Source organism: Cebus imitator, unplaced genomic scaffold (genome assembly GCF_001604975.1).
Source record: "Cebus imitator isolate Cc_AM_T3 unplaced genomic scaffold, Cebus_imitator-1.0 Scaffold115, whole genome shotgun sequence".
NCBI classification, from domain to species: Eukaryota; Metazoa; Chordata; class Mammalia; order Primates; family Cebidae; genus Cebus; species Cebus imitator.
Genome location: NW_016107430.1, coordinates 3,471,867 through 3,495,826, shown reverse-complemented (window position 1 = coordinate 3,495,826; position 23,960 = coordinate 3,471,867). Strand labels below are relative to the sequence as shown.

Below are 23,960 nucleotides of genomic sequence, written 5' to 3'. Positions count from 1 at the left end.
ACAGTGGAGGGGACAATCAAATATGAAGCTCTTGGAAAAATACCCCATGAGAGATGGTGACTTTAGCTGAAGCTTGTGGCAATGGGGATGGAGTGGGCTGGGCAGATTCAAAAGATGAAGGAAATAAAATGGACTATATTTGGTTAGTGATTGGATGGAGGGGCTAGAGGGACCAGGAAATCCAGTGATAAATTCCGTGAGCCTTATTTGTTGACTGGATGCATGACCTGTCCACTAATTCTTTTTTTTTTTTTTAAAGGAACACAGGCAGAGAGGTGAGTTTAGAAAGGGAAAAGACAGTGAGTTTGGCTTTCACAGTGTGACTCTCAAAAGCCTATAGGAAATCTAGATGGTCTAATCCAGATAGTCCATAAAAGAAGGAACTAACTCGCCCTAAGGGGCATTTATTTTTCTGATCAAGAGTGAAATAATAATTATGAGTGAAGTTTTTGGAGACAGGTATGAAGTAAATAGAAAGCAGAATAATTAATAGAATACTAATTCTATATCCTTTGGGTTACCTTTGAAGTAGAAAAAATTGATTACATTCATTCATCATAAAGTATCAGTGGCTTGCTTTACTATTTCCCCTAGGAATGTTTGAATTTTATAAAAGACATCAATACTTAACTGAGTCTCTGATGAAAGAATTTCAGATACCCTAATACTAAGAGATGGGACAAATTTGGGGGGAGGCAAATAAGCCTTCTGGAGCTCCTCAATTCAGTACATTTGCTGCTGCTAATTCCATATGCATGGGTACAGGGGCAATTTGAGCAACTGAAGGTTGCCATAAATTCTATATATGGATTATGCCCATACCTGAACTACCCTCTGAAAAAAAATACTGCTATATTTGTTTCAAAACATTTATGATCTTTATGATCTTGGGATCATACGTATAGCAAATCAGTTATCACTAATCAATATTTTTTATAATCCTGTTTATTTACATGACCTATTTATTTGAATTTGAATTTTTTGAACATCACTTCTTAGCTCTTTTCTCCCCTTCTAATTCCCTAAGTGTAATCATGCTTCCTTCAGAGTGTTCTGGATCCCTTAGATGAGGGAAGGGGCCTGTATCCCCACATCCTCACATAAACTTTCATCTGTGTGTTTCTGATGAATGATCTCTGGATTAAAGTACATGAACGATGATCTTGAATACCAGATGCATCATTTAACAAAATAACCTAAAGCAGTATGTCATGAATCCATTAATTGAGCTTAGCATGTCTTCTCTGAAACAATTATGAATAGAAGGAATGGAGGAACAGAGATCCAGAGAGGCTAAGGAAATTTCCAAAAGACACATCTTTAATCTGGGAACCAGCACAAATATGTGACTAGCCTGACATCTCACTGTAATCAGTAGACCATTCTGTCTCCTTGCTATTAGAATGCCATCATTTGTGAAATAGCCAAATCACCTGGAAGAATGACCTTGGTTGGCTCTTGTGATTGAGAAGCTTGGAGATCTTTTCTATCAGGCAAAACTTCACCCAACTCTCCCATTTCCTAGCTTTGGTTTTTATTTAGAGAAGCATGCTGCTCACTGTTCTAATATTGTTCATCTTTGTCAGCACCCAAGGCCACAACTTTGTCTGAACAGCCAGTGATATACTGCAGATAGAGTGCAGCAAAGACATTAAACTCTAAATGACATTTATATGGACTCTGAGTTCACCAGAGATGGATTGATGCTGCCATAAAGCCTTGGGGTAGCCAGGCAAACAAAAGACTAAGGAGACTGGTGGGGGCAGGGATGGTGGTAAGAAAAGCAGTATCTTTCTACATTCACTTTCTCTCTCTGCTGAGGTTGGCCTACATCTTATTTAGGAAGTGAAGAAACCAAGTGAGTATGGAGACTTTTGGAGCCCAGTACAAAAGCAAACTTGGCCATGATTATCAATGGAGCTTCTTATGGCTGTGACCAGGCCAGTGTCAGCACAAGTAACTGGACACTTACAACATCCCACTTTGAACCCAGTGCACCTCACCAACCATATATCTTTATGAAATAAAGAAAAGACTTAACATAGATGCAAAAGCAGTGGTGGATCAAGCAAGGATTTAAATATATGCCCATTGATTCCCTTGGCAGGTATCCTTAGTATCACAGCCATAACATTATTTAAGGGCACGCTCACCCAGGATGAACACAGTGCTGGCATTCCACTCTGCTTCCCCATTCTGCAAACTGGATTGAAGACAGTAGTATGTCTGGATTTATATTCAGGATTAGCACGATAGGACCCATCTTTACCTGATCCAACAGGTATTTTATTAGGTACTCAGGAGCCTGACTGGAAAATGATTTTATATAACAAAACGGTAATTTATTTTTTGTAGCTAATGCTAATCAGTTATGCAAGCACTTAATGTGATTAAACTTACTGCAAACAAAATGCCCAATTATCAGAAATGGGGCTTCCCTGCCCCCATCCTGTCTCTCCACATGGACGTGTATGTGCAATTGCAGACCACTGTGTGTATATGCTTGTGTGTCTTCTTCATGGACCACCTGCAGCTAACTTTGGAATATGCAGATTTTTAAGCATTATTTAAACCACGGCAACATATACACATTTAAAAAATAATCAGTGACTAAGAAAGCTCCATATTCACACGAAGAAAGAAAACAATAAATCTGACTTACCGGTTTATGCTGTTTGAGGCAGCAGAGGAACAAGTTGTTGGTAATTGTCCAGTGCTTTCATTCAATAAATCACATTGGCTTTGCTTTCTCCTGTGGCTCAGCCTCTGTGCAAAGCAAGCGAATCTCCTTCCTATTCTGTGTAAAGAATAAAATGCGAACAGGATCACTACAGGCAAGAGCTGAAGTCCATGATCACTAAGCTACCCTTAATGCAAAATAAAAGAGCAAATGATGCATAGGGAAAGAAAGGGAGAGGTAAACAGCTTGGCTCAGAGGTTAGGTGTATTCTCTAGACTGCAGCCCAGGGAGGGCTTGATTTCTGCCGCCTGTATTCATGTAGTAAAAGAATACCATGACTTCAGCCTGTGATTAGCCTATCGTATCCGGGAAGACCATTCGAAACGGCTTGCAGAGACTACTAGCTTCATGGCAAACAAGACTGAATCCGAACCGACTGTCACTCAGGGGTGAGCAGAGGGGCAGTGGGTCACTACATCAACGGCAGGGAAAGAAATATTGTCTGGCATCCAAGAGCCCATCCAGCAATCTGTGACTGCAAATGATCTACAGCTCTTCTGGGGCCAGACATCTCCTTGTTTCTACAGCCGTCTGGGACCAGAAGCACACAGGTGGCAGTCACATCCCTTCACCACAGGGCACCTGCGCAATTCCTTACAAGTTCCCAGCAGGAGCTAGGGGGCATCTTAAGAAAGCTCTAAATCCAGTCAGCGCTGCTGAAATTGTGCTTGGGTTTTTGTCTGAGCAGGTTCTGAGAAAGTAGTCAGCAGACGTGGGACTTAGGACAGCAAGAGGCTCAGTCTCAGGAAAAAGATTCCAGTGCTGCTTCTATGCCAGCCACATATGAGTATACCTGGCTCCTTTCACAGCATTGTGTTTTACATGGCTAATGAAAGACACAAATAGATTTCCTAGAAAGCTGTATACATAGGCATTTTTAATGATTGTCACTGAAATAAAATGGAAAATTACCTTCACAGGCTGCTTATTATGTTGGGGGGTGGGACTCGCTGATTGATAGCACATATGAATACTGCACATATATGCACACACCCCCACACACACCCACACACACATACCCCCATACACCAACCACACAGGGCCCTAGCAACAGCCTTAAGAATCTTTGTAAAGCTCTGTTCTGATTCTTTCTCTGCCAAATGAATATAGAGCTGCTGTAATGACTTCGTAAGTAATTTCGGACTCTTCTGCTAGGCACTGTCTAGTCTATCATTTATGCCTGGAGCCAAATAAACTCTCAAATTTTGAATGAAACTCTATAGCAAATCAGAAGGAAGTCTCTTGATCATAAACAAGTGGGTGGAGAGTTAAAATTGCTTAGGATCCTGGAAATGACCTCTTGTCTTCCTGAAACTCTCCCCCTTTCTAGAGACATTATTTCCCCCGATAGCTCGCTCACCCTCAACAGGTGGCTGTTCTGGAGCTCAGATCTGAGGCAAGGCTCAGTGACTCATAAAGCCCGGGTGGCCGAAGAAAGAGCTCAGTTTAGCTTTTAACAATTGTCTTACTTTTTCTTTTCTTATTAAAAAGGTGAAATCTCGCTCTTGAACATTTACTATCCCTTTCTATCCTTGGATTTATTTGTCCATGGAAGCACTGCTATGAATAATCTAATTAAGGAATATTCATGCCCTTGAGGTTTAGAGGGCTATGTTTTTCGTCAAGGATTAAGAAAGAGCCTGGCTTCTCTTGCACAGCTTAGGCCAAAATGATTGCCAGCTAAAACTTTACCCTTTCACCTAGAAAAACTTTGGCTTTAGTGCAGATTTACTTGAATTACATCTGCTATGGTAAGCTAGGTGACTTAGTAACTCTACTAAGGTTAGAGGGTTGCCTCACTGGGGTCATGAGTTACATGTGCTATGCAGACCTAAGGGAACAGTGACTCTGGTGTAGTAGCAACACTTTCTAGAGCAAATACTCAAGTCAAGTCAAAAAGCCCATGTTTATTGCAAAGAAAATTCATTCATTCATTCATGTATTCGTTAATCTACTCTTCAATAGACATGTAGTATTTGTAGGTTAGGCTCATTGTGCTACATACTTTAATGTTACCTAGAGCCTACTGATGAAGTATAAACTCCTTGACATACCCTAGCAAAATTCTTCATAGTCTGGCTCTTCGTATCATTCTAGCCTAATTTCTCACCACATTTCTATTTGCAGTCCATGCTGTAGTTTTTTTGAATACCTGTTAGTTCCTTGGACATGCTATATTCTTTCTGAATACCAGATCATCACATATGATGGGTATTCTTCTGCCTGGATGCTCAGTTCCCTATGTCTGGCTAACTCCTGTACAGCCTCGGAATCTTTGCTTAAACATAAACTCTCAGAGATATTTTTCTTGCCCCTAGTCTGTTAGGGTCCTTGTTCTGTGGTCTGAAAGCACAACACCTTATACTCTGCCATCATTATATCCATCATATTTTATTGCACTTCATAGTTTAGCATCAGTCATCCCCATGGTATTGTAAGAGTTTAAGTGCAAAGTCTCTTATTTTCTGCTGTATTTCCAGGGTCTAACAGAGTTCCTGGACATAGAAGGCGTTCAATAAGTATTTGATGTTTTGTTGAAGTGCTTAGTGTATATTTATTGAATGAATGCATAAATCACCTGAAGGAATAATGGGGAAAGGGGTCTCAGAGTTGAAAGGAATCTTAAAGTTCTCTTGGGGTGTCTAAACTTTCCTGCCAAATGACTATCCACTGAAGGCTTGCCTCCTCCAATTAATCCTTCTGGATTAATCTCAACCCATATTGAGCACACTTTTATTTTGTCTCCCACTTTTTAGCACTTTTACAGCATGTTTTTCCTTTTTGTCCTCTAGCTGGTTCCCGGAGTTCCTCTCATCTCTGCAAACTGGTACTCTGTAACTCTTAGCATAAGCCTGCAATTATCTGATGCTTGATTCATTGAACATCAAACACTTGAACAGGGAGTTAAATGATCAGAGTCTTGTTTTAGGAAGATTTCTCTGGTTCTGGGGGAAGAATGAGTGAGATTAGCCAGACCTAGAGAAGACTCTAGTAATGACTACAGCACGAGATGGGATCTAAAGGCAGCTTTGCCCTTTCTTTCCTTCTACTCCTCCCCCATTACTCCACCCTCCGTGTCATAATACCAATGTTCTCATCTGGAACACTGAGAATGTTTGTTCCACACTCAGAACTTCCCCTCCACCCAATTCCACCCCCACAGTTATTTAACGTGCTTAGGGTATTTGTGAAAGCGTCTCACAGATTTGGTTAAAGGCTCCTTTAAAGACAGGGATTGTGTTTTATTTTGCATCTTTCTCCTTCAGCCACTACACATCCTGGACTAGCAAGTGCTCAATAAAAGTCAAGAAATAAATTAATTTGTTATATGCAGTGTATTAAGTGAAGCAATGTGGTTGGGAGGGAGCATTGCTCCCATTCAAAGATGAACGGGGCACCTTTACAAAGATAAAAGAGATATATTTAGCAACAGATATGCAACCGATTACAATACAAGGCAGAATTAAATAAGTGCCATAAAAAACTATGAGCAACGTGCTAAGGGAACATAGAATTATTACTTCTTTCTGTAATCCATAGAAAAGCAGAGAAGGTGGCCTTTGAACTGGGACTGGAGGTCTGAGGATTTCTCTACCGGTTGAAAAGAAGAAATAGGTTCGGAGTCAAGGCATAGAGTTCCCGGGCTATTAGGGAATGACAAGTAGTCTAGCAGACTGGAGTGAACAGTTCCGGGAAAAGTTGATGGAACTTGTCTCAAAAAGTAAGCAGGAGCTAAATTGGAGAGCGCTTGAACGGTATGTTAAAGGGTTTTGCCATAGGTGACAGTGATCTGAGCAGGAGAATGCCAGAACAGCTGATTAGAATCCATCTGGCCTAGCCATTGTGGATAGTGGTGAGAACCCAGAAGCAGGAAGACACTGATGGTGTGAGGGACTGTGAAGATGTAAATTAGAAGATGAAAGTTCTATCTTTGGAGCGAGAACTTAAAGGATTTGTCAACAGTATGGGTGGGGTAGGGGAGGATGAGACAAGTTGAAGGTGACTTTTAAAGGTTTAGCCTACATGATAGCAGATGATGATGACATTAATTTATTCCGGTACACACACCTAGAGATAATTTGGGCATGCAGGTTGTGATCTGTGTATTTTTTTTAAGACAGAGAAAAGAACGGGAGTTGAGTCCTTGGACTCATGTGAATGTGCCTAAACATTCACAGAATGCTTTGAAGAGCCCATTTAGTACCAGGTAAAGATTTGAGCCCAGGTCGTGACAGATGAACTGCCTCCAGCAGCATTCAGTGCCATTTCTAGGGATCATGGGTACAGGGTTTCCATTAAATGTGAGAGTTTGTGGTTTCCCACTGGAGTTGGTTAGCTCATTGGAAAGAACCTGGGTCTGAGAATGGGGAGATGGAACTTGAGTCCTCGAGCTGCCTCTCAGTAGCTGTGTGATCTTGTACTTTTTGTCATTAGGGTTCATTATTCTTGCTTGTGAAATGAGAGAGCTGGACCAGCTAAATTCAAAGGTTTCTTTTAGTATACTCTCCTCTGATTTGCAACATATGATATTTAGAATTTCAGAACACTTGCAAAATTAGGCCAAAGCCCACCAATATCAGGAGCCAGTAATGTCCACTCTCCCCTGCAAAAATCCTGACCATATTTTGAGAACGTCCATATATCACTGCAAATGCATGTCTGTCTTGTGGTTAGTTCCATGTGGTTTGTTCGTTAGACGTAAATTTAAATTGATCACTTTTTGATGGCTATTTTCTAATAACTTTTCACTTTTTTTTTCAGCAAAGTTTTTTTTTTCCTTAGGGAGTTCCTTTTCATCAGGATCTCAAAATTAAATTATAAGAAAGTAGCATTCCCTTACTGTGGTCAGCAAAGAGCCTGGCCAGCTTACTTCCGTTCCCTAATCTCTTGACCTTCCTTAGGGCGCGGCTGCTCAATAATGGCTCCAATTTTTTTTTTTTTTTTTTTTTTTAAATAAAATGTGCTACTTACCAAAAGCTGCTAAAAGGGAGGCAAAAAATAGGAAAAGAAAACTAACACCCCAGGGTGTATCTGAATATGCTTATTATGTGCGAAGTTGTTAGTAATGAATGCAAAACTCTTCCTCCTCCTCCCCCTCAATTTCTAATCCCCAAAGAAAAAAGAAAAGAGGTGGGGGAGTGCATTGGCCATTCAATCCAAAGCAGAAGTTTTTTTTTTTTTAAAGAAAATGTGCAGACTGTTTACGGGCATGCTAGTTCTTGGTTACTTTGTTTTAAGCACCAATTGACTTTTCAGACTAAAAGCAATGGTCCCAAAATTTCCTGTGAAACCCTCTTCTGGAATTTTTCTCTAAGTCTTGGAGATGAGACATACTACATTCAAAAAGACTCTTCGAAAAGAGATGGCCCATATTCTTCGTAGTGCAGTCCGATGACAAGGGTATTCATCTGAACTAATCATGTGGGATTTTCCAGTGTCACATTTTTGAGAAACGGGATTCTCTTAAAGGAGGTTACAAACACTTCGCTGAAAGCTTTCCAAGAACGGCTTCATCCGTCCTCAGCAGCCTCTCACCGGGCTGTAGCACTGACGTGATAATCAGAGTCCATACTTCTGAAAAGCCTTCTTGTCCTGGCTGCCACCCTCCTTTCAGTCATCATTAGAATTCTCAAGCTATGAATCCCCTATTGTCTGTATGAGCCCAAGATCCCCCACACCATGCCGAGGAAGGAATGTGAGCCTCCTGGGTCTGGCTCTAAGTCTCAACCTTATCCAGCAGGTCACAAAGCCCCATTTATACGCAGCTCCAACATTTTATCATAATTCTTTATCTGCTCGGCCCCATATATCCTCTAGGGCAGTCAGGAGACATTTGGTAATGAAGCCCATTTATCCTCATTTTCTCAATTGGCACACTTCAGGTTCTAATATTTATGTTCACACTGTCTTAATTTTGGATGTCAAAGATACTATACTAGACAAGTAGCATTGCCACAGGATAATTGAACCATGCGGAAGAGTTCACCAGAGTCCGATACATGATGTGGTTTGTCATATTACCAATAATGGCATCAAAACAGTTACTTTTAATAATAGCTCAGTGGAAAAATAATAGTAAATGCTGCCATTTATCAAACACCTTCTATGTGGCATGCAATGGTATCACTGAATTCTCACACCCTACAAAGTAGGATTATCCACTTTTTATTGATGAGGAAACTAAGGCTAAGAGAGATTAATCAGCTTGTTTATGTGCATTTAGGGACTGAGCTGAGACTCAAACCCAGGTCTCTGCAAAGCTTGTGGTATTTCCACTTCATTCCTTTGCCAAGAAATAAGAAATAATACATAATATGTATGGTAATATAATAAGAAATATAATACATTTTGTTAGTTGTTTTACATTAACCTAGCATAATTATTTTTCATCAAAAACACGTAAATAATTATGAACTTAGGGCTGATAAAATGTTTTGGCCAACTGAGAAATGCGATCTGCTCTGATAAGCATTAGCACATCAGGTCAGAGTAGGAATTTGTAGCATAAATTTCACCTATCAATAGGTGGCAGTATTCACCTAAATCTCTTTACAAAGAGCCAGCACAGGTTGCTTCTTCTTATGACCAATCCCTAGGCCATCTGTATTCTTTGATGCACTAGATTTGATCATAATGAATAATGAGCGCAATAGGTTGGAGGCTAATTGGGCCTGAATCATGCCTTTGTATTGTGAGATCTGGACTGTAGTGGGGTTGTGATAGAGAACTGTTATCCATGGCAGAGACGTTGGGATCCCTCTCCATTTACAACACTCATTGTGACTGTTCCTCTGGGGAAGTCTTTTATTGGTGCTTCAAAGCCAAAGATGAATTTTGTGTCTTGGATTACTTTAACATTTTGCGGAATTCTCAAATAATTTAAAAATGAAATGGTTAATACTCCAAAATTTGATAATTCATAAACCAATGTTTGTCTAGATTAAGAAAACAAAACAATTAGCAGACTTCAGGGTTTCAGCTTTTTCAAAACCCTATGTATGTGTACAGCTACCCATCAAATCACATGAGTCCTCACCAGTAGGCACGGAAGCTGGAATCCATGAGGTGACTGTTCAATAGACAAGTCAAAGTGGTTAAGTTGATCAGTCAAAATACTGAAGGACAAATACCTTCGATTTACACCTTCTAAATACTGCTGAATTTTAGGCAGACCCTTCCTCCTCCTTCTCCTCCTCCTCCTCCTTTGTCTATCTTTTTTCTTCCTCATCACATTTTTGTAAAGAAAATCTTTTATTTTAAGTAGAGACAGGGTTTCAATATGTTGGCCAGGCTGGTCTCAAACTCCCGACTTCAGGTGATCGCCTGCCTTGACTCCCAAAGTATTGGGATTACAGGCGTGAGCCAATTAGCTGGGTGTTGTGGCATGCGCTTGTAGTCCCAGCTGCTGGGGAGGCTGAGGCAGGAGAATCGCTTGAACCTGGAGGCGGAGGTTGTGGTGAGCAGAGATCACGCCACTGCACTCCAGCTTGGGTGACAGAGTGAGACTTTGTGTCCCCTCCCCCCCCAAAAAAGAAAATCTCAATATTGAAATACCTGTAGTTGAAAGTCACAGAATCAGTCTCTATTTTCTACTTGCCAACAGGAGTCCACTTAGGAGAATTTAGTTTTGTAAAGTCAAGAAAACAGGTAGATAAAAAGATAAAAGAATAAGCTGAAAGACTCTTTGACCTATCTTTATGCTGGCCTCTCCATTTTTATATGAAATACCTGGGAACAGATCATTATCAATGACAATCAACAAGCTCTTAGAAATGGTAAATAGGATGAGTAGTCCTAATTCCCAGAACTACGAAGTTGACTCCAGTAAGATTCTTAAGATTCTCAGCAGACCAGGAGCTGGGGAGGGATAGCAGGGGGAGAAATGCCAGATGTAGGTGATGGGGAGGAAGGCAGCAAATCACACTGCCACGTGCGTTCCTATGCAACAATTTTGCATGTTCTTCACATGTACCCCAAAACCTAAAATGCAATAAAATAAATAAATGGGGAAAAAAAAAAGAATATGGATTGGCTGGTGGAATAAGCAAGGTGGCCTTCAAGACAGCCTATTCACCTCGCTTTTAAGCTCCCAATGGGATGGGTGTCTTTCTCCTCTCTCCTTGTGGTATTTATAACTATGTTAATACTCTCAGCACAGCCTAACTTCCTTAGAGTTATTTGGGGCTCAGTGTAATTCCCTTACTGGATTGAAATCTCCCTGAGGGCAGGACATGGGCCTCATTAATTTTTGAGTTTCCCTCTCACCTCTTGGATTGGGGCCCTGTGCATGGTAGATAATTTTCAATACACATAGGTTTAATTGAACAGAATTAAAGAGAACTCAGAGGAATGCATTTTATATTTTTGCCCAGTTTAAAGAAAAATTTCAGCTTCTGTGTTGGATGCTATGCATGATCATATTTCTAATTTCTCGTCTGCTTCTTCCATTTCAGAACAGTATTGACGATGGTAGATGTATCATGCCAAAGGCCAGGACATCCCCCTAGAACCACTAATTATCTATTTTTACATCCTTGGCAATGCCATCTGATTTTGTAGAAGAATGCTCTGGTTATTTGAAGGTTAAATGCAGAGGCAGGCAAAAAAAAAAAAAAAAAAAAAAAAAAAAAAAAAAAAAAAAAAAAAAGAAAGCAGTTACAAGGGACATTAAGTGACCTACTGTGTCATTTCAATCACTAATATTTCCTGCCTTTGTGGTTTGGAGACCCAGTCTGCACTAAAGAGCTGAACAAGGCAACGATGTTTCCTAGTGGTGGTTTTCATTGTTCCCCCTATTAGGTCAAAGCTAAGCACAAGGGGAGACAGTGAGCAACGTGTCTCACAAGGGAAGGGGAAGCATCTTGAAAAGCTTACAAAATTACATTCAACCCATTAGGCATATCAGGAGATATTGCCAAGCCGGAGAAATGAATTACCCAGCTGAAAATCACAGGCATAATGAAGTTGTCAACAGCAATGGTGCAGCTGTAGATTGTCTGATTATGTGTTGACTGTGCTGGCCATTCAGGGACACGCCAGGAAGGAAATTGTTGTCACATTGTCCACCACATTCCAAGCCCCATCCCAGCCATGGTGATAAACCTGACACCCTGAGGAGCACATGGAAAACAAAAATAACAACAGCAAAGCAGAAAGAAAGAGCATCCTCTTCTGATGGTCTCTTATTTCTAGCATTGCTGGAGTCTCTCCCCTTCTGTGACTCCAATCTGTCATCTTCTTTTAAAAAAATGACCATGACAAGGAATGCAAGTTTAGATTCTGGCCCTCCAAACAAACATTTCATGATGGGCTTTTTAACCTTTGTTAAATTCAAAATAAGCAGCAGTCCAGCAAGAAAGCTTTAACTACGTGGGTGGGATTTACACCTTTCCTATGAGTCAAAGATGAAGGCAGGCTGGAGTTTTCCCTTTTGCTGATGCATCTAAAAAGGTTAATTTGCAATGTTTCTTGACAGCAACTGGAATCTTCCTGAAGATTCTTCTGGCTTTTTTTTTTTTTTTTTGAAACACCTTCAGTTTTCTTCTCTAAGGGGGTCAAGCAATATGACCTTGAAAATCACTTCTAGCTCTAACATGCTATGGTATCAAGAAGCCACAGAGCACTTAGCACATAGAAGAACATCTCTGTCATAAAGAAAACAAATGCTTTATTTCAACCCAGCTAGTCTTGGTTTGTATTGGACCCATGCTCTGATATGAGTCTGAAATCAGAGTCAATATATGTGACCTCAATGTCCAGAGGGTGCATTGAAATCTGCTTTGAACATGTGTTATTTATCGGAATGTTTTCTTTTTTAAAAAGGAACTAATGTAGATGTGACCCACTGATTAATAGAACTTCTTTATCTATTCCGATTTTCTTCAGAGAAAGCCAACAAGATGTTTCTATTAGTGGGACTGGTCCTTTGTACATGCTTACAATATAGCACAGGAGTGTTTGATCCTTAATTACCACAGGTGGCCCCACTCAGTGGGTGGTGATTTGGATGAAGAATCTGGATTGCTTTAGTGGTCAGTCAAGCCATAGAAAAAAACTCTCCTCCTTCCACCCTCATTTATTTTTCTCTCCTGAGTGCTAATCAAAATGAGTTTTTTTGTTTTGTTTTGTTTTTTGTCAATTCTAGAATATTTCTGTTTGGCATTTGAGTCCAGGCTTAAGTTAAATTTTAGGCTCCCAAGACCAAATTTCCAAAAGGGTCCTCTCACCCTTGGTTAACTGCTAAATAAATAAATCTCCTTCTGTCTTTTCCAGGTCTTTTCTCCATTTATTTCATGGCTTAAGTGTTCCTTAGATGATATTTGTGTGAGTGGCTTGTGACCCAGTCTCCTGCCAAATTGCTTAGCTTTCTACCTCCATAAGAAACACCTCCTCCATTTGACAAATGGAAAAGTCACCTTGGTTTATCTCCACAACTTCATGGATCTTAGTATTAAAGAGAGAATTCTTTGTAATTAATCACAGCAAGAATCTGAAATACTAAGGTAAAGGAGAAGTGAGGAAGTTAATTATATTTGCACATTCAAACATAAAAATAAAGACCTACAGCTGTGTAATAAGACCCAGCAATTATAAAGGAAGTCTGCACTCTCAGTTAAACACTGACTGTAAATGCCACTTTACCCATTAAAATTACTCTCAGCTGAAAATAAAAACTTTGTCCTGTTTCTTCTAAAAACGTCAGACGAAGTTTGCTGTACAAATGTCAGGAGTACCTGACCTAAAGCATATAGCAGCAAAGCGGCATTTAATGAATTGGAGAAAAAAAGAACAGAGGCGGAAGAAAAAGAAAGTTGAAGAAGTTGTAGGAATACTTTTAAGAAGGCTTGAAGGATTCGTTTTGTTAAATGGTCGCCTCATCTTTATTAGTCCCATCTCCTCTTCACAGACATTGCACATTGTGTGACCCTTTGATTTCTGGCCTAGTTCTTTTGTCTTCAGACTCCTGTCCAACTTCCCTTTCTTCATTTTGTCCCAGACTCTGAGCTCCTACGAAAGTAGATAGAGCAGGGTCTGAATGGGCTGCTCTGACCACTTTCTAAGATTGTTCAGAGGAGCTTTCTCAAGGACCGCATATGCCAAATACTCAGTGTCATTCTTTGGCATCGTGAAACCTGCTGGATGCACCTTCAACACAGCAAAGGCATTGAATGGAATTAGAAGTTCAATGACTTATTCACTTCCTTCATTATTTGGAAGGAAAGAACAAGATTTTGCTCAGAGAGGATGAAAAGGACAGCAACAGGTGCCTTCTGTCTGTGCTTCCCTTTTAGCTAGCATAGTCTCCTCTTGGTTTGAAAGGGAAATCACAATGTTTCACCCATTTGTCAGATGCTCAAACGCAGTCTGTCATATACAAATACAACCAGGGCTGCTTATCCATTCTCATCGCCCCTTCAGTGATTTATCTTCAGCATCAAGGAAAAGTGGGAGTTTTCTATGATATTTGCAACTTCAAAATGCATTTCAATCTTAGAGAGAGAGAGAGAGAGAGAATATGAATCACACTACATATTCACAATGTCCTCACTACATTAGTGAGAAAATCAAGCCTCAGGAGCATTTACACTTCATTAATGAAATATTAACTTAGTGCAATGTGGCATATGGACAGGAGAAATTGTGGCTATTTTAACTGATTGAATTAAACCCAAATAGGCTGAAGAGAGTTACATGTGGCCCAGTGAAACACATTTGCACTTGAACAAGAAAGGCTTATTTTAAGCTTGGCAGCATTGAGTAGTTGAGACTGAGAATACATCCCTGCCTGAGAGGGTATTGGGTACCAAATAAGAACCCCAGAATTAGAGTGATGGTTTTGAGGACTGTTTGAAAAAAACATTATGTTGCTTTCAGTTAATGTAAAACCATTCACCTCTTCTTTTCTCCACATCTATGCATTCTTGACTGCACCTGTATCTAAAAGGTCCTGAGGTTCAGGATGCTATAAACGTTACTGATGAGGGCAGCCTAAGCTTGAGATTCATTGTAGAAAAAAATCCAGTATATTGCAAATGAAATATTAGAGTCAGGAGATATGAGTAAAAGACTTGGGTTTACTACTTATTAGCTGTGAACCTTTGCAGTCTTTGGCCCCTTGACCTAAGTCTTAATTTTCTTATCTATAAAATGAAATTAATAGATAAGAAAATTAAGACTTAGGTCCAGGGGCCTTTTGTAGTTATCCTGCAAAAGGCTAGAATAGACATATTACAATAGAAGATATGCAAGTGGTCAATAAGCACGTGGAAATGTGCCCAATATGATTAGTCCTCAGAAAATTATAAAATAAAATTAAAAGGAGATACCAGTTTACACCCACTAGGATGGCTAACACCAAGTGTTGGTGAGGATGTGGAGCAACTATAATGCATTTAGGTTGCTGATTGGAATATAAAATGGCATAACTTTGGAGAACTGTTTGACAGTTTTTTACTAAGTTAAATATAATATACCTTATGACTCAGCACTACTACTTTTGAGTTCTACCCATAAGAAAGGAAAATAAATGCTCACAAAAAGAACTGCATAAGAATATAGCAGTCTTAGTTAAAATAGCCAATCTTGAAATAGCCCAAATATCATCAATAGCTAAACAAATTGTGGTATATTCATTCTGTGGACTATTACTTAACAAAAGAATAAACTACTGAGACGTACAATAATGTGAATGAAGCTCAGAAACATCAGATTAAGCAAAAGAAGTTAGACACAATAGAATACTTACTGTACAATTATATTTCCATGACAACCAAGTACTGAAAAAACTGATCAATAGTGACAGAAATCAAAACAGTGGCTGCTTAGGTAAGACTGGGGTGGTGGGATATTTGATTGGACAGTGGAAACTTACAGGAAACCTACAGGCATGTTGGAAACCTTCTGTATCTTGACTTAAGTGTTGGTTAGGGGAGTATATACAATTATTGAAACATAACTAACCAAAATACAAAATCTATTCATGGTATTGTATGTAGATTATAATTAATGAATAATGCCTGCCTTAGCTACCTTACAGAGATATTGGAAGATCAGATGAGATTTGAAGTAAATGTAAAATGCCATGTAAATCTGAGCTGCTATCATTTGATAGGTAAGACCAAACATAGACTAATCTAAGAATGGGCAGGCATATGGAGATGGGTATTTGTAAGCTGAGTGCAAGATCCCAGGATGTGAACCCAGGCTGCAGCCCAAGGACCAAGAGAACAGTACCGAGAGCCATCTTCTTTCCACCTCAAGGCTCAGAAAAAGAATCTGTTCCTTCCTCATACTGTGGCACACTGCTTAGGGAACATAGCCTGGTTGGGTTTTAGCACTCCCTTTACCTCCTGGACCAGGCTTGTTTGTGCCTGGAACAATCTGCACAGCTTCATATGAGGTCCTTTTTAAGGCCTTTGCACATACTGTTCCATCTGCCTAAAACATTTATCCCTGTTTCACGGGACTGGCTCCCTTTCATCTCTCAGGTCTTGGCTTAAATATCATTTCCTCAGAGAGGAAATATCCTTTCCTTGTGTCCATTAATCTTTATTTCACCACCCTGTTGTTTTTCTAAAAGCACCAACCACAGTTTGTAACTATTTTCTTTACTTGGGGTTTGCTGGTTTGCTCCCTTTTAGACTGTGAGTTGCAGGGGAGCAGGGAATCCATCTCTTGTTCACCATAATACCCAAGGCATAACATAGTGTCTAGCACATAGTAGGTGGCCTACAAGTATGTGATGAATGGCAAAATCAGAGGCAGGTTTGAAGAGGTGTGAGGCTGGAAGCTAGTGACCTTTCCAGAGGGTGATCAGGTAGCAAAGGCTGAAAAACTGGAGACCAGCAAAGGAAAGAAGATCTGTGGAGGACCATGGAGGGCCAGAGATTTGGCAGTTAGGGCAGCTGGGATTAGGAGAGAGACTCTGTGAAGTGGCAAGTACCTATGTTAGGGATTCCAGTAAAGGAGTTTGAGAGGAGGAACTGGGAGAAGGTGTCAGAGTAAGATCAGTGGAAATAATGCCTAGATACTAACCCTGAGGCCTCCAGGGATTATCTACCTTTTATGCTCTGGATCTAGACTACATAGGCAGTGCTGGGTCACAGACAGAGACAAATCAAAAGGTCTCTGAGAATTGGCAGCCAGACACGTGTGGAAAAGCAAGCACCTTCTCAAAGAAAATATCATTTAATTTTAAACAAACCAGAGCCAAGGTGTGAGTGGGCAGAAACACCGAACACAGGTCTACTGTCTGGTAGGCTGAGGGTGGCTTCCAGTAACCACATGGTAGCCCTCAGGATGTGGAGTGGCAGACGCACGATGGTCAGACCGACACCGGGTGGTGGGGGTGAAGGATAAGAATATCCAATGGGAATAGAATATTTAGGAATGGTTCTTTCATTTTAGCACAAAGGTTTCAGGTGAACCACAGACCTGAAGGGGATTTTGCAAAGAGTTCTAGATTTTGTGATCAGATCACAAAATAATAGCACTGATATCAGAAAATAATAGGACTACAAGTTGAGTATCCCTTCTCTGAAATGCTGGGGACCAGAAGTGTTTCAGATTTTGGATTTTTTCTTGGATTTTAGAATATTTGCATATACATGAGATACCTTGGGGATGTGACCCAAGTCTAAATACAAAATTCATTTGTATTTCATATACTCCTACTACAAATAGCCTGAAGTTAATTTTATATAACAATTTTTGCTAATTTTGTACATGAAGCAAAGTTTGTGTACACTGAACCAACAGAAAGCAAAAGTGTCACTATCGCAGCCACCCATGTGGACAACCTGTGGTTGTTTGGCATCACCAGTATTCCTGACTCTGAATTTATATGCTACCAACAAGCAATCATTTTTGTATAACTTTTCACACATACATACTTAACAGTAGAAAATATAATGTACTCAGGGTAGGTTGTGGTGTCACATTGGCACTGAAAAAGTTTTGGAGTTTGGAATATTTTGGATTTTGGATTTTTGGATTAGGGATGTTCAACCTATACTTGATGAGTCCCTATAGCCACCAATTCTTTTGAACCCCACAGCAACTCTGTGATGGGAAGTAGCATTAAAAGCATCTGAATTTACAGATGAGAAAAGTGAGGCCCAAGTCTCATGGCTAGAAGGTAGCAGAGCCAATACTTTGTAAAAAGAATCACCTTCACACGAATGGTGAGTAATGGATAAAAGAAATGTGGTACACACACACACACACACACATGAACACACGAGACAGAGAGAGAGAGAGAGAGAGATTGTTAGTTTACATAGCCCTAAAAAGGAGGAAGTTCTATTATTAGTGACAACACGGATAAACCTGGAGGACATTATGCTAAATGAAATAAGAAATAAGCCAGGCACAGGAAGACAAATACTTCATGATGTCACTGGTGTAGCATCTAAAAATGCTGAACTCATAGAAGCAGAGAGTAGAATGGTGGTTGCCAGGATCTGGGGGCAAGGACAGGAAATGGGGAGACATTGGTCAAAGGTTACAACATTATGGTTATGCAGATTGAATAAGTTCTAGAGATCTAATGTACAGCATGGTGACTACAGTTGATAATACTGAATTATATACTTGAAATTTGCTAATAGAGTAGATATTCAATGTTCTCAACACACACACACACACAGAGTAACTGTGAGGTGATGGATGTATTAATTAGCTTGCTAGTGATAATCATTTCACAATATATATTTATATCAGAACATGGAGTTGTACACCTTAACTATATACAACTTTTAATTTCAAAAGCACAGCAGTGCCTCCTAATTTGTGGTTTTGCTTTCTGTGGTTTAGTTTCAGTTATCCACGGTCAACTGCAGTCTGGAAATACTAAATGGGAAATTCCAGAAATAGGCAATGCAGAAAGTTTAAATTGTGCACCATTTTGAGTAGCATGACGAAATCTTGCACCACCCTAATGTCCTGCCCAGGACGTGAATCATCCCTTTGTCCAGCATATTCATGTGGTACACACTACATGCCCCTAGTCATTGATATCTTCTGCTGCTGATATCTATTGATATCGTCATTGCTCAGAGATCCTGGAACATGTGAAGTGAATGATCCTCTTTATGATGTATCATCAGAAAGTCGGGAGTAGTCTAGTGCTACATCACAATGCCTGTGCTATTCACCTCACCTCCTCTCATCCTGTAGGCACTGCCTCATCTCACATCATCACAAGAAGAAGGGTGAATAGAGTGCAATAAGATATTTTGAGAGACAGATCACATTCACATAACTTTTACTACAGAATATTGTTATAAATATTCTATTTTATTATTACTGTTAATAATTTACAGTGCCTCATTTATAAATTAAACTTTATCATAGGTACTTATATATAAGAAAAACATAGTGTATATGGGGTTCAGTATTATCCATGATTTTAGGCATTCACTGGGAGTTTTGGAATGTACCCCCTGTGGGTGAAAGAACACTATTGTACCACAATAAAGCTGGAAAAGATTTTTAAAAATTCTCCCAATCTATGAATCAAAAAAAGAGCAGAAATCTAAGACATCAATAATAGAAAAACAATAGAGGAAATCAATGAAACAGAGAAAATGTCTTTGTAAAGATAAAATTGGCACCTCTATTAAAACTGTTTAAGGAGAAGAGAGAAAATGCAATTTACCAATATCAGGTATTAAGTGAGGATGTCATTATCAACTGTACAGATATTAAAAGGATAATAAGGGAATACAATAAGCAATTTTATAAGTATAAATTTGATACCTGTGATGAAACGAACCACTTTCTTGAAAAACAGGCTATCACAACTCACCCAACATGAAATAGATGATTTTAATTGTTTTTTAACCATTAAAGAAATTGAATTTATAATTTAGAAATATCAAAAAAAGTAATGTCTAGTCCCAGATTGTTTCACTGGAAAATTTTCTACCAAACATTCCTAAAAGAATTTAAGAATTAGCACAAATGTTATACAATTCCTTTCAATCCAAAAGAGGAGGGAACACATCATATTTTATCTTATGAAACTAATATTATGTTGATAACAAAACTGGATAAAGACAGTGCCAATAAATATTCCTCACAAATGTAGATGCAAAAAATCATTAACCAATATTAGCAAACAGAATTCAGAAATATATAAACAGAGTTATATAACATGACAAAGTGGTATTTATTTAATGGATATGAAGCTGATTCGATATTTGAATACCAATCAATGTAATTCACCATATTAACAGATGAAAGGCAAAAACTTACATCACCATATCACTTGATGCAGAAGAAGCACTAAACATCCTTCAACATTCATTTATTCATGATAATAACACTCAGAAAAATATCGATAGAATGAATGAACATCCTCAGCTTGATAAAGACCATCTACCAAAAATCCAACAGCTAACATGTCAATGGTAAAAGACAATGCTTCCCCCTAAGAAAAGTCATGCCAACTCTCATCATTCTTATTTAGCATAATTTTGTGAGTTTTAGTCAGTAATAGAAAGAAAGAAAGAAAATGCAATAAAAAGCATTTTATTGAAATGCTAGCTAGAAAAAAAATTACTGGTTAGAAAAAATAAAATCATTTCTATGTGCAGATGAAACAGCTGTAGAAAATACCAATAAATCTACAAAAAGACTACTAGTACTAATAAATGAGTTCAGCAAGGTCACAAGATAAGATATGAACATACAAAAGTCAATTGTGTTTATGTATACTAGCAATGACTACATGGATGCAATTTAAAAGTACAATATCATTTACAATTGCTCAAAAAATTAAAATCTTCAGTGTAAATCTAACAAAACACATACAGGACTTCTATGCAGAAAATGCTAAAACACTGGTGAAAAAAATCAAGGTTTTAATAAATAGAAATATATACTGTGTTCATGGATTAGAAGATTCAACATAGTAAAGATGTCCATTCTCCCCAAGTTCGCATATACATTTAACACAATTCCTCTCAAATTCTCAGAAAGATTTTTTTTAGATACGGAAAAGATTTTTCTAAAATATAGTTGAAAAAGCAAATGAACTAGAATAGCTAAAACAATTTTGAAAGATTAAAAGTAAATTGGGAGGAATCAGGCTACTCAATTTCAAGACTTACCATATATCTATGGTAGTCAAGACTGTGTGATGTTGGCAGAGAGATAGATACATAGATTACGAAACAGAACAGAGAATCCAGAAATTAACTATTACAAATAGGCCAACTGAATTCTGACAAAGGTGCAAAAATTATCCAACAGAGAAAAGATAGTATCCTAACAAGTGATGCTGGTGCAAGTGAACATCTAGAAGCAAAAAAACCCCCAAACCAAAAAACAACCCTCAACTTAAGCCTCACATTCTTATATATGAAATTTAATACAAGATGGATATTTTCTAGGAATACATTTGACAAAGAACAAGTATCTAGAATATATAAAGACTTCTGAAAATTCAACAATAAAACCCAAATATTCCAATATTTGGCAAATTATTGCCAAATTATATTCAACACCAATAAAACCCAAATATTCCAAATTATTGCCAAATATTGGAATATTTGGGTTTTATTGTTGAGAAAATGGGCAAAAGACACGAAGAGATATTTCGCTGAAAAGGGTAGATAGATGGCAAAAATGAAATTGGCATTTGAAATGAACATGTGAAATTATATTCAACACTGTAAGACAAGTTTCAGAGTGAGAAAAAATATTTTCAAGCTATATGATATGGTTTGGCTGTGTCTCCACCCAAATTTCATCTTGAATTGTAGTTCTCATAATCCCCATGTGTCATGGTAGGGAGACGGGGGGAGGTAATTTAATCATGGGGGCAGTTACCCTCATGCTGTTCTCACGATAGTGAGTTCTCATGAGATCTGATGGCTTTCCCCCTTTTGCTTTACACTTCATGCTGCTTCCATGTGAAGAAGGATGTGTTTGCTTCCCCTTCCACCATGATTGTAAATTTCCTGAGGCCTCCTAAGTTCTGTGGAACTGAGTCAATTAAGCTTCTTTCCTTTTTTAAATTACCTAGTCTCAGGTATGTCCTTACAGCAGCATGAGAGCGGACTAATACACCATACATCTGACAAAGAACAAATATCTAGAATATATAAAGACTTTTCAAAACTCAAGAATAAAAACCAAATATTCCAATAAGAAAAAATGAGCAAAAGAGAGATATTTCACTGAAGAGGTTATATAGATGGCAAAAATGCAATAACCATTTTAAATAAACGTGAAATTATATTCAACACCATTCACCATTGAATAATCATGAGAAATTATATTCAACATTATTATCCATTAGGGGAATGAAAATTAAACTACAATCACTACAAACCTATCAGAATAACCAAAATTAAAAAAAAAGACTGCAAATATTGGTGAGGATGTGAAGAAACTGGATCAGTCATACATTGAGTAAGAATGTGAAATTGTACAACCATTCTGGAAAAGAGTTTGGGAGTTTTTTTTTTAAACTAAGCATGTAATTGACATATATTTCAGCAATTGCAGTACTAGGCATTTATCCCAGAGAAATAAGGACTTTAGTTTGCACAAAAATCTGTACACAAATGTTTATAAAAGCCTTATTAATGTTAGCCAAAAACTGAAAACAACTCAGTTGTCCTTCTGTAGATGAATGGTTAAAATAAACTGTTATATACATCCATTCCATGGAATATTACCTAGCAATAAAGAAGAACAAAATTTTGATACACACAACCACCTTGATGAATTACCCTGAGTGAAAAAAGCCAACATTAAAATGTTACATACTATATCATTCCATTTATATAACACTTATGAAATGTAAAATTTTAGAAACAGAGAACAGATTAGTGCTTGTCAGGAGTTAAGGAGGGGTTAGGGATAGGAGGGAAGTGGGTGTGGTCATAAGAGGGCAACTTAAAGGATCTTTGTTGTGATGGGAATGTTCTGTTTCTTGATAATACCAATAGTGTGGTTGTGGTATTGTTATCAATGGAAGTAAGATGTTACCATTAGAAGGACCTAGGTAAAGAGTACATGGAATCTCCCTGTATTATTTTTCTCAATAGCATGTGTGTAGAGCTACAGATATCTCAAAATAAGAAGTTTAATTAAAAAGTTGATCTACTGTGAAAATAATCTGCTTCAATAGTCTGGGTTAACCTCCTTTAATACACCTCCCATTGGTGGTTCCTTGGCATAAAAACTGAAGTGAGCATTGTGGAGTGGTTCTGGTGATACCATGGCTTCATCAGCTCAGAGGACAACAGTTTGGTGTTGAGCAGCAGATGAATTTTGTACAAACTATTTACTCCAGTGGCCTGGAGCTATGTTACCAGATTCACCACTGTTTAACCAGGATCTAGTGCAGCACTTTGCACATGCCTGCACCCCCACCCTCAACACCAACAAATCAAAAGGTATTTATTGAATGTAATAATAAATAAAAGGACACTTTCATGACTCTTCTAACTGTACTGCCTCAGACTTGGACTGTGTTGATTTTACCTCAAGTCTAATGGAATTGTTGGCTTTTAGACTCCCTAGTGATGAAGTCCAAAAGAAAGATAAAATTACTTGTCTGAAAATTTGGTATCCAACTTACTGAGAAATCAACAACACCCCTTGGTGGAAGCCAAAGGAAGTGTCCTTGTGTAGTAGACAGAGCATGAGTTACATAGTATTTTGCCCAACAAATCCATCCCTAGGAAATTATCCTATAATTATCCATCACCAAATATGCAATAACATATGAACAGGCAGCATAGATTTCATTACAGTAGTGCCTCTAGTCACCAAAAGTTGAAATCAATCAAACTATTTAATGGACTTTAAACCATGACAATTCTTATAATAAAATACCATGCAACTATTTAAAGGGATCTAGTAGATACATATTACACAGAAAGATATTCAAGAATAAGTTTATAAAGCAAGTTCTAGAACAGGGCTCGTTTTTGTGTAAAAAATGTACATGTATGTCTCTTGGTTTGGTAATTTATATATATAAAAAACAGAAAGATATACTCTGTCCTATTAACATGGTTATCTTGGGAGGGAGTAGGATTATGAGAAACTTTAACTTTTAACTGTGTTCTTTATCTCTTTAAATTTGAAAGGGTTTCTGTTAATGTCAATAACTTTTCTAATTAGACAAATATGTTTTTCTTTTTTCTTTCTTCTTCTTTCTTTTCTTTTCTTTCTTTCTTTCTTTCTTTTTTTTTTTTTT

General features: G+C 38.3%; 1 protein-coding gene across 1 annotated transcript in view; it reads right to left on the bottom strand.

The window, feature by feature from the left end:
- The window catches only part of ANKFN1 (ankyrin repeat and fibronectin type III domain containing 1), a 328,620-nt gene that overhangs the window by 175,493 nt on the left and 129,167 nt on the right, over positions 1-23,960 (bottom strand). Inside the window, exon 3 of the mRNA XM_037742122.1 lies at positions 2,663-2,797. Within this exon, the coding sequence (XP_037598050.1) occupies positions 2,663-2,797 (135 nt within the window). The remainder of the gene's footprint in view (positions 1-2,662; positions 2,798-23,960) is intronic.